Source organism: Panulirus ornatus, chromosome 3 (genome assembly GCF_036320965.1).
Source record: "Panulirus ornatus isolate Po-2019 chromosome 3, ASM3632096v1, whole genome shotgun sequence".
NCBI lineage: Eukaryota > Metazoa > Arthropoda > Malacostraca > Decapoda > Palinuridae > Panulirus > Panulirus ornatus.
The window spans coordinates 445514-458302 of NC_092226.1; the positions used below are offsets into that span (position 1 = coordinate 445514).

Genomic DNA, 12789 nt, shown 5'->3' on the forward strand with positions numbered 1-12789 from the left:
ATTAAGAGAGAAGAGGTAGTGAAAGCTTTGCAGATGAAATCCAGCAAGGCAGTGGGTTTGGATGGTTCTGCAGTGGAATTTATTAAAAAAGTGGGTGATTGTGCTGTTGACTGGATGGCAAGAACATTCAATGCATGTATGGAACATGGTGAAGTACCTGAGGATTGGCATAAGTTTGTTGAGTATTCCTGGAAAAATATATGAGAGGTTATCGAATGAGAAGGTGAAGGCATGTACACAGCATCAAGCTGGGGAAGATCAGTGTGGTTTCAGAAGTGATAGAGGATGTGTGGATCAGGATTTAGCATTGAAGAATGTATGTGAGAAACATTTAAAAAACAGATGGAACTTTATGTAGCATTTATGGATCTGGAGAAGGCATATGATGGGAATGATAGAGATGATTTGTGGAAGGTTTTAAGAGTATATGGTATGGGAGGTAAGTTGCTAGAAGCAGTGAAATGTTTTTACCTGGGATGTAAGGCATGTGTATGAGTAGGAGAACAGGAGAGTGATTTCTTCCCAGTGAATGTTGGTTTGTGGCTGGGGTGTGATGTCCCCATGGTTGTTTAATTTGTTTATGGATGGGGTGATTAAAAAGGTAAATGCAAGAGTTTTGGAGAAAGGGACGAGTGTACATTCTGTTGGGGATGAGAAGGCCTGGGAAGTGAGTCAGTTATCATTCACCGATGATACAGCTCTAGTGGATGATTTGTGTGAGAAACTGCAGAAGTTGGTGACTGACATTGGAAAAGTGTGTGAAAGGAGAAAGTTGTGAGTAAATGTGAATAAGAGCAAGGTTATTAGGTTCAGTAGGGTTGAGGGACAAGTTAACTAGGATGTAAGTTTGAATGGAGAAAAATTGGAAAAAGTGATGTGTTTTAGATATCTGGGGGTGAACTTAGCAGCAAATGGAACCATGGAAGTGGAAGTGGGTCACAAGGTGGGGGAGGGGGCAAAGATTCTGGGAGCGTTGAAGAATGTGTGGAAGGAGAGAATGTTATCTCGGAGAGCAAAAATGGGTATGTCTGAAGGAATAGCAGTTCCAACAATGTTATATGATTGTGAGGCATGGGCTATAGATAGGATTGTGTGATGGAAAGTGGATGTGTTGGAAATGAAATGTTTGAGGACAATACGTGGTGTGAGGTGGTTTGATCGTGTTTGTATTGAAAGGGTAAGAGAGATGTGTGGAAATAAAAAGAGTGTGGTTGAGAGAGCAGAAAAGGATGTGTTGAAATGGTCTGGACATATGGAGACAATGAGTGAGGAAAGATTGACAAAGAGGATATATGTGTCAGAGGTGAAGGGAAGAAGATGAAGTGGGAAACCAAATTGGAGGTGGAAGGATGGAGTGAAAAAGATTTCGAGCAATCAGGGCCTGAACATACAGGAGGGTGAGAGACGTGCAAGGAATAGAGTGAATTGGAGCAATGTGGTATACCAGTGTCAAACGTGCTGTCAGAGAACTCAACCATGGCATGTTAAGTGTCTGAGGGAAACTGTGGAAAGTCAGTGGGGCCTGGATGTGGATAGGGACCTGAATTTTCGGTGCACACACATGACAGCTAGAGACTGGTGCACACACATGACAGCTAGAGACTGAGTGTGAACGAATGTGGCCTTTTTTGTCTGTTTTCTTGGTGCTACCTCACTGAAGCGGGGGGTGGCGATGCTGTTTTCTGTGGGGGCGGGGTAGCAACAGAAATGGATGATGGCAAGCAAGTATGAATATGTACATGTGTATATATGTATATGTCTGTGTATGTGTCTGTATATGTATGTATGTATATGTGCATATATAGGCATTTATGTATATATACGTGTATATGAGTGGATGGGCCATTCTTCATCTGTTTCCTGGCACTACCTCACTAACACAGGAAACAACGATTATCTGTAATAAACATAATGAATAAATGAATAAATATAATGTGTAAATAATTCTAGTAGTTATGAAAACTCATCTCACTTTAATAACTAATCCTGCATTAGTCATGGTACTCTGTTTCTCAAAAAAATTATAGTACCAGATTTTAGCGAGAAGAGTATGAAGTGCAAACGTTGTAAGACATCAAAATGACACAACCTTGCTGGTCAATTCCAAAAAAAAAGCTTAGATGTGGTGGTCACAGCACTTAATTTTCATTCTCATCATTTCCATGATAATTTTTCAACAGAGCTTTCTCATTGAGACGGTTAAAAATATTTTCCTGACCTGTACCTAAAGAAGAAATTTACCTCATAAATTTTCCTGCAAAGATAAAATACCCTCAAAAATTTTTCTGCTACGATAAAATACTACATGTCCTTACCAACTGTAACCGGGAAAACATGTTCATCATTTATTTGCGTTTCTACCCAATCCATGAGGAGTGATATGTACTGTGGAGCAGGAAGGGCAGTTGGCTTCTTGTATTTGACACCATCTGCCCACAGGTACTCAAACTTTTGCCCTCCAGACATTGTGGGACAAGAGTTTTCTGTGCAGTATTCACAAACTGTTCCATATATTAAGTTGATTCGGTTGAAGAAATCTACCACTGAAAATGAAAAAGTCATTATTTATAGCAAGGTAACATTTCTTGAATACAAGCTCAATCATTTCATACATACAAATTTCATGTATCTAACCCAGTCCCCTTTATCTATTTAAAAATGTAAGCCTCTCTTTATCCAGTCAACAATCATTCAATATATATTCTCTATGTAAAATTTGCAAAAGTGCTGGAGTTATATGAATTCTTCTTTCATGTCTATTTGCCATTTCTCACTTAAGCAAGATGGTGTCAGGCATAGATGATCAAGCCTTGGAGGAAAATTTGTTGCTTGGCATATTCCCATTCCTTCCTTTGGAAAGTAGTAATAATACTGAATAAGGGGAAAGGATTTCCATGCCTCTGCTCCCATCCCTCTAAGCTGCCTTCTATGACAAGCAGGAAATACATGGGCTGCATGCTTTCCAACCAGCTACTTATTTTTTTGGAAGAGATATCTCATTCCAGCACCCTTTATTCTAAAGAACTATAATTTCCCTCACATTTGCAGACTCCAAATCACATCTATTTGCTCAAGACATAATCAATCAGGATGATGACAAGCTGTAGAACTACGCATGTATATCCCACATAAATATGTTTCATTCCTTCAGTATGACCATTAAAATCATAATCATTCTGCAAAACCCTCAAATTCTAAATGTCAAACTTGTCGAAAGTGGGCGTACAAAAAAATACCATCAACTACCATTCTGTCAAAACTGTGTCAAGGACAAAAATATTCATACACTACTGAATACAAAAAAAAGCAGATTTTGAATTCATAAAAAGCTTTCTCTTCTTACAGTGGAGGCCTATTATATACGGATATCAGAAAGTTCCACTCCCATAGGGATAATAATTCTAATAAGACAATATCTCAACAAGATCATGTGCTTTACCCATTACCTGCCCCACCCTAAGTGCAAGCCCACCTTGTGAATACCTGGTGAAGTCTTTGAGGGCCATCTAACTCCACAGCCCCAGTTGGGCCCAGACAGCTATTGGAAGCCATGGCCCAAAGAAAAAAACTGGAGGAAGTGAAGTGTTTTAGATATCTGGGAGTGGATTTGGCAGCAGATGGAACCATGGAAGCTGAAGTGAGTCATAGGTTGGGGAGGGGGCGAAAGTTCTGGGAGTGTTGAAGAATGTGTGGAAGGCGAGAACATTATCTCGGAAAGCAAAAATGGGTATGTTTGAAGGAATAGTGGTTCCAACAATGTTATATGGTTGCGAGGCGTGGGCTATAGATAGAGTTGTGTGGAGGTGGGTGGATGTGCTGGAAATGAGATGTTTGAGGACAATAAGTGGTGTGAGGTGGTTTAATCGAGTAAGAAATGAAAGGGTAAGAGGGATGTGTGGTAATAAAAAGTGTGGTTGAGAGAGCAGAAGAGGGTGTTTTGAAATGGTTTGTTCACATGGAGAGAATGAATGAGGAAAGATTGACAAAGAGGATATATGTGTCAGAGGTGGAGGGAACAAGGAGAAGTGGGAGACCAAATTGGAGGAGGAAAGATGGAGTGAAAAAGATTTGAGTGATCAGGGCCTGAACATGCAGGAGGGTGAAAGGCATGTAAGGAATGGAGTGAATTGTAATGATGTGGTATACTGGGGTAGATGTGCTGTCAATGGATTGAACCAGGGCATGCGAAGCATCTGGAGTAAACCATGGAAAGTTTTGTGGGGCCTGGATGTGGAAAGGGAGCTGTGGTTTTGGTGCATTATACATGACAGCTAGAGACTGAGTGTGAACGAATGTGGCCTTTGCTGTCTTTTCCTAGTGCTACCTCAGGCACATGCAGGGGGAGGGGGTTGCCATTTCATGTGTGGCGGGGTGGCGACAGGAATGAATAAGGGCAGACAGTATGAATTATGTACATGTATATATATGTATATGTCTGTGTGTGTATATATATGTATACATTGAGATGTATAGGTATGTATATGTGCGTGTGTGGACATGTATGTTTATACATGTGTATGTGGGTGGGTTGGGCCATTCTTTCATCTGTTTCCTTGCGCTACCTCACTAATGTGAGAGACAGCGACAAAGTATAATAAAAAAAATAATAATAAAAAGTCACAATTCTGAAATAGCAGAAACACTCTGTATACAACCTGACAGCATGACAGCTTGAGGGATACTGAGACCGAATCAAAGTGAGTCTACTCCATGCTACCAAAAAAAGAGCGATATGAAATGCACATGGTGTGGCATTTGAGACTTTTGATTTTTTATACTATCATTAATTAATGTACTGTATTATCATTTGTCCATTACATCCAAAAATCCATTATATCAGGGTCCATTATATCAAAGGTTTACTGTATATACAAATACAAGCACACGCATCACAGTGACTTCTTGCAATATATACGTATACACATGAACATATTCATACTTGCTTGCCTTCATCCATTCCCAACACCACCATGCCCCACAGAAAACAGCACAAATGCATGAAAGAAAAGAAAAAAGATAATATATACATTCTCTTCTTTTCCCCCCACACCCCACTGCTGCCCCCTGCATCAGCCAAGTAGTGTCAGGAAACAGACAAAGAAAGACCACATCTGCTTACATTCATACACGAGCTTTCATGTGTAATGCACTGAAACCACACTTTCCTATCCACACCCAGGCCCACAGACCTCTCCATGGTTTACTCCTGTCATTCACATGCCTTGGTTCAGTCAATTGATGGTAGGTTGACCCAGTATACCACACTGTTCCAATTCACTATATTCCATGCACACATTTCACCCTCCTGCAAGTTCAGTCCCTGATCACTCAGAATCTTTTTCAACCCATCCATCCATCTTCAATTTGGTCTCCCTATTCTCTTTGTTCACTACACTTATTACACATTCTCTTTGTTAACCTTACCTCACTCATTCCCTCCATATGTCCAAACCATTTCAACTCACCCTCTTCCGCTCTCTTAACAACAATCTTTTTATTTCCATATATCTCTCTTACCCTTTCATTACTAAGTCAATCAAATCACCTCACATCACATATTGTCTTCAGACATTTCATTTCTATCACATCCACTCTCCTCTGTATAACCTTATTCATAGCACATGCCTCGCAACCATATAACATTGATGGAACTACTATTCCTTCAAACATAACCATTTTTTCCCACCATGATAATGTTCTCTCTTTCCACACATTCTTCATTGCTCCTATAACCTTTGCCCCTCCCCCACCCAATGACTCACTTCCACTTCCATAATCCCATTTGCTGCTAAACCCTTTCCCAAGTATCCAAAATACTTCAGATCCTCTACGTTTTCTCCAATCCAACTTACATCCCGACCAACTTGTCCCTCAGCTCTGCTAAACCTAATAACCTTACTTTTGTTCACATTTACTCTCAACTTTCTCCTTTCACACACTCTTTAAAACTCAAACACCAACTTTTGTAGTTTCTCATTTGAATTAGCCACCAAAGCTACATCCTCAGCCCCAAACAGACTGCACACTCGTCTCTCCCTCCAAAACTCGTGTTTACCTCCCTAACCACTCCATCTATAAACAAATTAAACAAACATGCTGACATCACACATCCCTGCTGCAGATGGACCTTCACTAGGAACCATTCACTTTTCTCTTCCTACACAAAAACATGACTTAAAACCTTGATAACAACTTCTCAGTGCTTCTAAGAGCTTAACTCCCACACAGTATATTCTTAAGGCCTTCCACAGAGCATCTCTATCAACCCTATCATATGCCTTTCCATAAATGCCACATACAAATCCATGTTTTTCTAAGCATTTCTCATACACATTCTTAAAAGAAAACAAATGATCCACACATCCTCTACCACTTCTGAAAGAACACTACTCCCCAGTCTGATGCTCTGCACGTGCTTTCACCCTCTCAATCAATACCCTCCCTTACAACTTATCAGGTATACTCAACAAACTTATACCTCTGTAGTTTGAACGCTCACCAATCAATACCCTCCCATACAACTTGCTAAGTATACTCAACAAACTCATACCTCTGTAGTCTGAACAATCACCTTTATCCATAATGGAAAACAGAATGGAAAAAGGTGAGAACAAAGGAGGTAAGGGGAGTGGGGGAGGAATGGGATGTATTCAGGGAAGCAGTGATGGCTTGTGCAAAAGATGCTTGTGGCATGAAAAGCGTGGGAGGTGGGTTAATTAGAAAGGGTAGTGAGTGGTGGGATGAAGAAGTAAGATTATTAGTGAAAGAGAAGAGAGAGGTATTTGGACGATTTTTGCAGGGAAAAAATGCAATTGAGTGGGAGATGTATAAAAGAAAGAGACAGGAGGTCAAGAGAAAGGTGCAAGAGGTGAAAAAGAGGGCAAATGAGAGTTGGGGTGAGAGAGTATCATTAAATTTTAGGGAGAATAAAAAGATGTTCTGGAAGGAGGTAAATAAAGTGCGTAAGACAAGGGAGCAAATGGGAACTTCAGTGAAGGGCGCAAATGGGGAGGTGATAACAAGTAGTGGTGATGTGAGAAGGAGATGGAGTGAGTATTTTGAAGGTTTGTTGAATGTGTTTGATGATAGAGTGGCAGATATAGGGTGTTTTGGTCGAGGTGGTGTGCAAAGTGAGAGGGTTGGGGAAAATGATTTGGTAAACAGAGAAGAGGTAGTAAAAGCTTTGCGGAAGATGAAAGCCGGCAAGGCAGCAGGTTTGGATGGTATTGCAGTGGAATTTATCAAAAAAGGGTGTGACTGTATTATTGACTGTTTGGTAAGGTTATTTAATGTTTGTATGACTCATGGTGAGGTGCCTGAGGATTGGCGGAATGCGTGCATAGTGCCATTGTACAAAGGCAAAGGGGATAAGAGTGAGTGCTCAAATTACAGAGGTATAAGTTTGTTGAGTATTCCTGGTAAATTATATGGGAGGGTATTGATTGAGAGGGTGAAGGCATGTACAGAGCATCAGATTGGGGAAGAGCAGTGTGGTTTCAGAAGTGGTAGAGGATGTGTGGATCAGGTGTTTGCTTTGAAGAATGTATGTGAGAAATACTTAGAAAAGCAAATGGATTTGTATGTAGCATTTATGGATCTGGAGAAGGCATATGAGAGAGTTAATAGAGATGCTCTGTGGAAGGTATTAAGAATATATGGTGTGGGAGGCAAGTTGTTAGAAGCAGTGAAAAGTTTTTATTGAGGATGTAAGGCATGTGTACGTGTAGGAAGAGAGGAAAGTGATTGGTTCTCAGTGAATGTAGGTTTGCGGCAGGGGTGTGTGATGTCTCCATGGTTGTTTAATTTGTTTATGGAGGGGGTTGTTAGGGAGGTGAATGCAAGAGTTTTGGAAAGAGGGGCAAGTATGAAGTCTGTTTGGGATGAGAGAGCTTGGGTAGTGAGTCAGTTGTTGTTCGCTGATGATACAGCACTGGTGGCTGATTCATATGAGAAACTGCAGAAGCTGGTGACTGACTTTGGTAAAGTGTGTGAAAGAAGAAAGTTAAGAGTAAATGTGAATAAGAGCAAGGTTATTTGGTACAGTAGGGTTGAGGGTCAAGTCAATTGGGAGGTAAGTTTGAATGGAGAAAAACTGGAGGAAGTAAAGTGTTTTAGATATCTGGGAGTGGATCCGGCAGCGGATGGAACCATGGAAGCGGAAGTGGATCATAGGGTGGGGGAGGGGGCGAAAATCCTGGGAGCCTTGAAGAATGTGTGGAAGTCGAGAACATTATCTCGGAAAGCAAAAATGGGTATGTTTGAAGGAATAGTGGTTCCAACAATGTCGTATGGTTGCGAGGCGTGGGCTATGGATAGAGTTGTGCGCAGGAGGATGGATGTGCTGGAAATGAGATGTTTGAGGACAATGTGTGGTGTGAGGTGGTTGGATCGAGTAAGTAACGTAAGGGTAAGAGAGATGTATGGAAATAAAAAGAGCGTGGTTGAGTGAGCAGAAGAGGGTGTTTTGAAATGGTTTGGGCACATGGAGAGAATGAGTGAGGAAAGATTGACCAAGAGGATATATGTGTCGGAGGTAGAGGGAATGAGAAGTGGGAGACCAAATTGGAGGTGGAAAGATGGAGTGAAAAAGATTTTGTGTGATCGGGGCCTGAACATGCAGGAGGGTGAAAGGAGGGCAAGGAATAGAGTGAATTGGATCGATGTGGTATACCGGGGTTGACGTGCTGTCAGTGGATTGAATCAGGGCATGTGAAGCGTCTGGGGTAAACCATGGAAAGCTGTGTAGGTATGTATATTTGCGTGTGTGGACGTATGTATATACATGTGTATGGGGGTGGGTTGGGCCATTTCTTTCGTCTGTTTCCTTGCGCTACCTCGCAAATGCGGGAGACAACGACCAAAAAAAAATATATATATATATATATATATATATATATATATATATATATATATATATATATATATACGGGAGCGGGGGGCCAGAAATCCTCCCCTCCTTGTATTAACTTTCTAAAATGGGAAACAGATGAAGGAGTCACGCGGGGAGTGCTCATCCTCCTCGAAGGCTCAGAGTGGGGTGCCTAAATGTGTGTGGATGTAACCAAGATGTGAAAAAAGGAGAGATAGGTAGTATGTTTGAGGAAAGGAACCTGGATGTTTTGGCTCTGAGTGAAACGAAGCTCAAAGGTAAAGGGGAAGAGTGGTTTGGGAATGTCTGGGGAGTAAAGTCAGGGGTTAGTGAGAGGACAAGAGCAAGGGAAGGAGTAGCAATACTCCTGAAACAGGAGTTGTGGGAGTATGTGATAGAGTGTAAGAAAGTAAATTCTCGATTGATATGGGTAAAACTGAAAGTTGATGGAGAGAGGTGGGTGATTATTGGTGCACATGCACCTGGGCATGAGAAGAAAGATCAAGAGAGGCAAGTGTTTTGGGAGCAGCTGAATGAGTGTGTTAGTGGTTTTGATGCACGAGACCGGGTTATAGTGATGGGTGATTTGAATGCAAAGGTGAGTAATGTGGCAGTTGAGGGAATAATTGGTATACATGGGGTGTTCAGTGTTGTAAATGGAAATGGTGAAGAGCTTGTAGATTTATGTGCTGAAAAAGGACTGATGATTGGGAATACCTGGTTTAAAAAGCGAGATATACATAAGTATACTTATGTAAGTAGGAGAGATGGCCAGAGAGCGTTATTGGATTACGTGTTAATTGACAGGCGTGCAAAAGAGAGACTTTTGGATGTTAATGTGCTGAGAGGTGCAACTGGAGGGATGTCTGATCATTATCTTGTGGAGGCTAAGGTGAAGATCTGTATGGGTTTTCAGAAGGGAAGAGTGAATGTTGGGGTGAAGAGGGTGGTGAGAGTAAGTGAGCTTGAGAAGGAGACCTGTGTGAGGAAGTACCAGGGGAGACTGAGAACAGAATGGAAAAAGGTGAGAACAATGGAAGTAAGGGGAGTGGGGGAGGAATGGGATGTATTTAGGGAATCAGTGATGGATTGCGCAAAAGATGCTTGTGGCATGAGAAGAGTGGGAGGTGGGTTGATTAGAAAGGGTAGTGAGTGGTGGGATGAAGAAGTAAGATTATTAGTGAAAGAGAAGAGAGAGGCATTTGGACGATTTTTGCAGGGAAAAAATGCAATTGAGTGGGAGATGTATAAAAGAAAGAGACAGGAGGTCAAGAGAAAGGTGCAAGAGGTGAAAAAAAGGGCAAATGAGAGTTGGGGTGAGAGAGTATCATTAAATTTTAGGGAGAATAAAAAGATGTTCTGGAAGGAGGTAAATAAAGTGCGTAAGACAAGGGAGCAAATGGGAACTTCAGTGAAGGGCGCAAATGGGGAGGTGATAACAAGTAGTGGTGATGTGAGAAGGAGATGGAGTGAGTATTTTGAAGGTTTGTTGAATGTGTTTGATGATAGAGTGGCAGATATAGGGTGTTTTGGTCGAGGTGGTGTGCAAAGTGAGAGGGTTAGGGAAAATGATTTGGTAAACAGAGAAGAGGTAGTGAAAGCTTTGCGGAAGATGAAAGCCGACAAGGCAGCAGGTTTGGATGGTATTGCAGTGGAATTTATTAAAAAAGGGGGTGACTGTATTGTTGACTGGTTGGTAAGGTTATTTAATGTATGTATGACTCATGGTGAGGTGCCTGAGGATTGGCGGAATGCGTGCATAGTGCCATTGTACAAAGGCAAAGGGGATAGTGTGAGTGCTCAAATTACAGAGGTATAAGTTTGTTGAGTATTCCTGGTAAATTATATGGGAGGGTATTGATTGAGAGGGTGAAGGCATGTACAGAGCATCAGATTGGGGAAGAGCAGTGTGGTTTCAGAAGTGGTAGAGGATGTGTGGATCAGGTGTTTGCTTTGAAGAATGTATGTGAGAAATACTCAGAAAAGCAAATGGATTTGTATGTAGCATTTATGGATCTGGAGAAGGCATATGATAGAGTTGATAGAGATGCTCTGTGGAAGGTATTAAGAATATATGGTGTGGGAGGAAAGTTGTTAGAAGCAGTGAAAAGTTTTTATCAAGGATGTAAGGCATGTGTACGTGTAGGAAGAGAGGAAAGTGATTGGTTCTCAGTGAATGTAGGTTTGCGGCAGGGGTGTGTGATGTCTCCATGGTTGTTTAATTTGTTTATGGATGGGGTTGTTAGGGAGGTAAATGCAAGAGTTTTGGAAAGAGGGGCAAGTATGAAGTCTGTTGGGGATGAGAGAGCTTGGGAAGAGAGTCAGTTGTTGTTCGCTGATGATACAGCGCTGGTGGCTGATTCATGTGAGAAACTGCAGAAGCTGGTGACTGAGTTTGGTAAAGTGTGTGGAAGAAGAAAGTTAAGAGTAAATGTGAATAAGAGCAAGGTTATTACGTACAGTAGGGTTGAGGGTCAAGTCAATTGGGAGGTGAGTTTGAATGGAGAAAAACTGGAGGAAGTGAAGTGTTTTAGATATCTGGGAGTGGATCTGGCAGCGGATGGAACCATGGAAGCGGAAGTGGATCATAGGGTGGGGGAGGGGGCGAAAATTCTGGGGGCCTTGAAGAATGTGTGGAAGTCGAGAACATTATCTCGGAAAGCAAAAATGGGTATGTTTGAAGGAATAGTGGTTCCAACAATGTTGTATGGTTGCGAGGCGTGGGCTATGGATAGAGTTGTGCGCAGGAGGATGGATGTGCTGGAAATGAGATGTTTGAGGACAATGTGTGGTGTGAGGTGGTTTGATCGAGTGAGTAACGTAAGGGTAAGAGAGATGTGTGGAAATAAAAAGAGCGTGGTTGAGAGAGCAGAAGAGGGTGTTTTGAAGTGGTTTGGGCACATGGAGAGGATGAGTGAGGAAAGATTGACCAAGAGGATATATGTGTCGGAGGTGGAGGGAACAAGGAGAAGAGGGAGACCAAATTGGAGGTGGAAAGATGGAGTGAAAAAGATTTTGTGTGATCGGGGCCTGAACATGCAGGAGGGTGAAAGGAGGGCAAGGAATAGAGTGAATTGGAGCGATGCGGTATACCAGGGTTGACGTGCTGTCAGTGGATTGAATCAAGGCATGTGAAGCGTCTGGGGTAAACCATGGAAAGCTGTGTAGGTATGTATATTTGCGTGTGTGGACGTATGTATATACATGTGTATGGGGGGGTTGGGCCATTTCTTTCGTCTGTTTCCTTGCGCTACCTCGCAAACGCGGGAGACAGCGACAAAGTATAATAAAAAAAAAAAAAAATATATATATATATATATATATATATATATATATATATATATCCCTAAATGGATTGCGCAAAAGATGCTTGTGGCATGAGAAGAGTGGGAGGTGGGTTGATTAGAAAGGGTAGTGAGTGGTGGGATGAAGAAGTAAGAGTATTAGTGAAAGAGAAGAGAGAGGCATTTGGACGATTTTTGCAGGGAAAAAATGCAATTGAGTGGGAGATGTATAAAAGAAAGAGACAGGAGGTCAAGAGAAAGGTGCAAGAGGTGAAAAAGAGGGCAAATGAGAGTTGGGGTGAGAGAGTATCATTAAATTTTAGGGAGAATAAAAAGATGTTCTGGAAGGAGGTAAATAAAGTGCATAAGACAAGGGAGCAAATGGGAACTTCAGTGAAGGGCGCAAATGGGGAGGTGATAACAAGTAGTGGTGATGTGAGAAGGAGATGGAGTGAGTATTTTGAAGGTTTGTTGAATGTGTTTGATGATAGAGTGGCAGATATAGGGTGTTTTGGTTGAGGTGGTGTGCAAAGTGAGAGGGTTAGGGAAAATCGTCTGTTTCCTTGCGCTACCTCGCAAACGCGGGAGACAGCGACAAAGTATGATAAAAAAATAAAAAATATATATATATTTTTT

The 12789-nt window shown here is 41.6% G+C and overlaps 1 protein-coding gene across 1 annotated transcript in view; it reads right to left on the bottom strand.

Annotated features, from left to right (window-relative positions):
• The window catches only part of Mob3 (MOB kinase activator 3), a 107028-nt gene that overhangs the window by 44619 nt on the left and 49620 nt on the right, over positions 1–12789 (bottom strand). The window contains exon 3 of the mRNA XM_071682661.1: positions 2316–2543. Coding sequence (XP_071538762.1) covers positions 2316–2543 — 228 coding nt within the window. The remainder of the gene's footprint in view (positions 1–2315; positions 2544–12789) is intronic.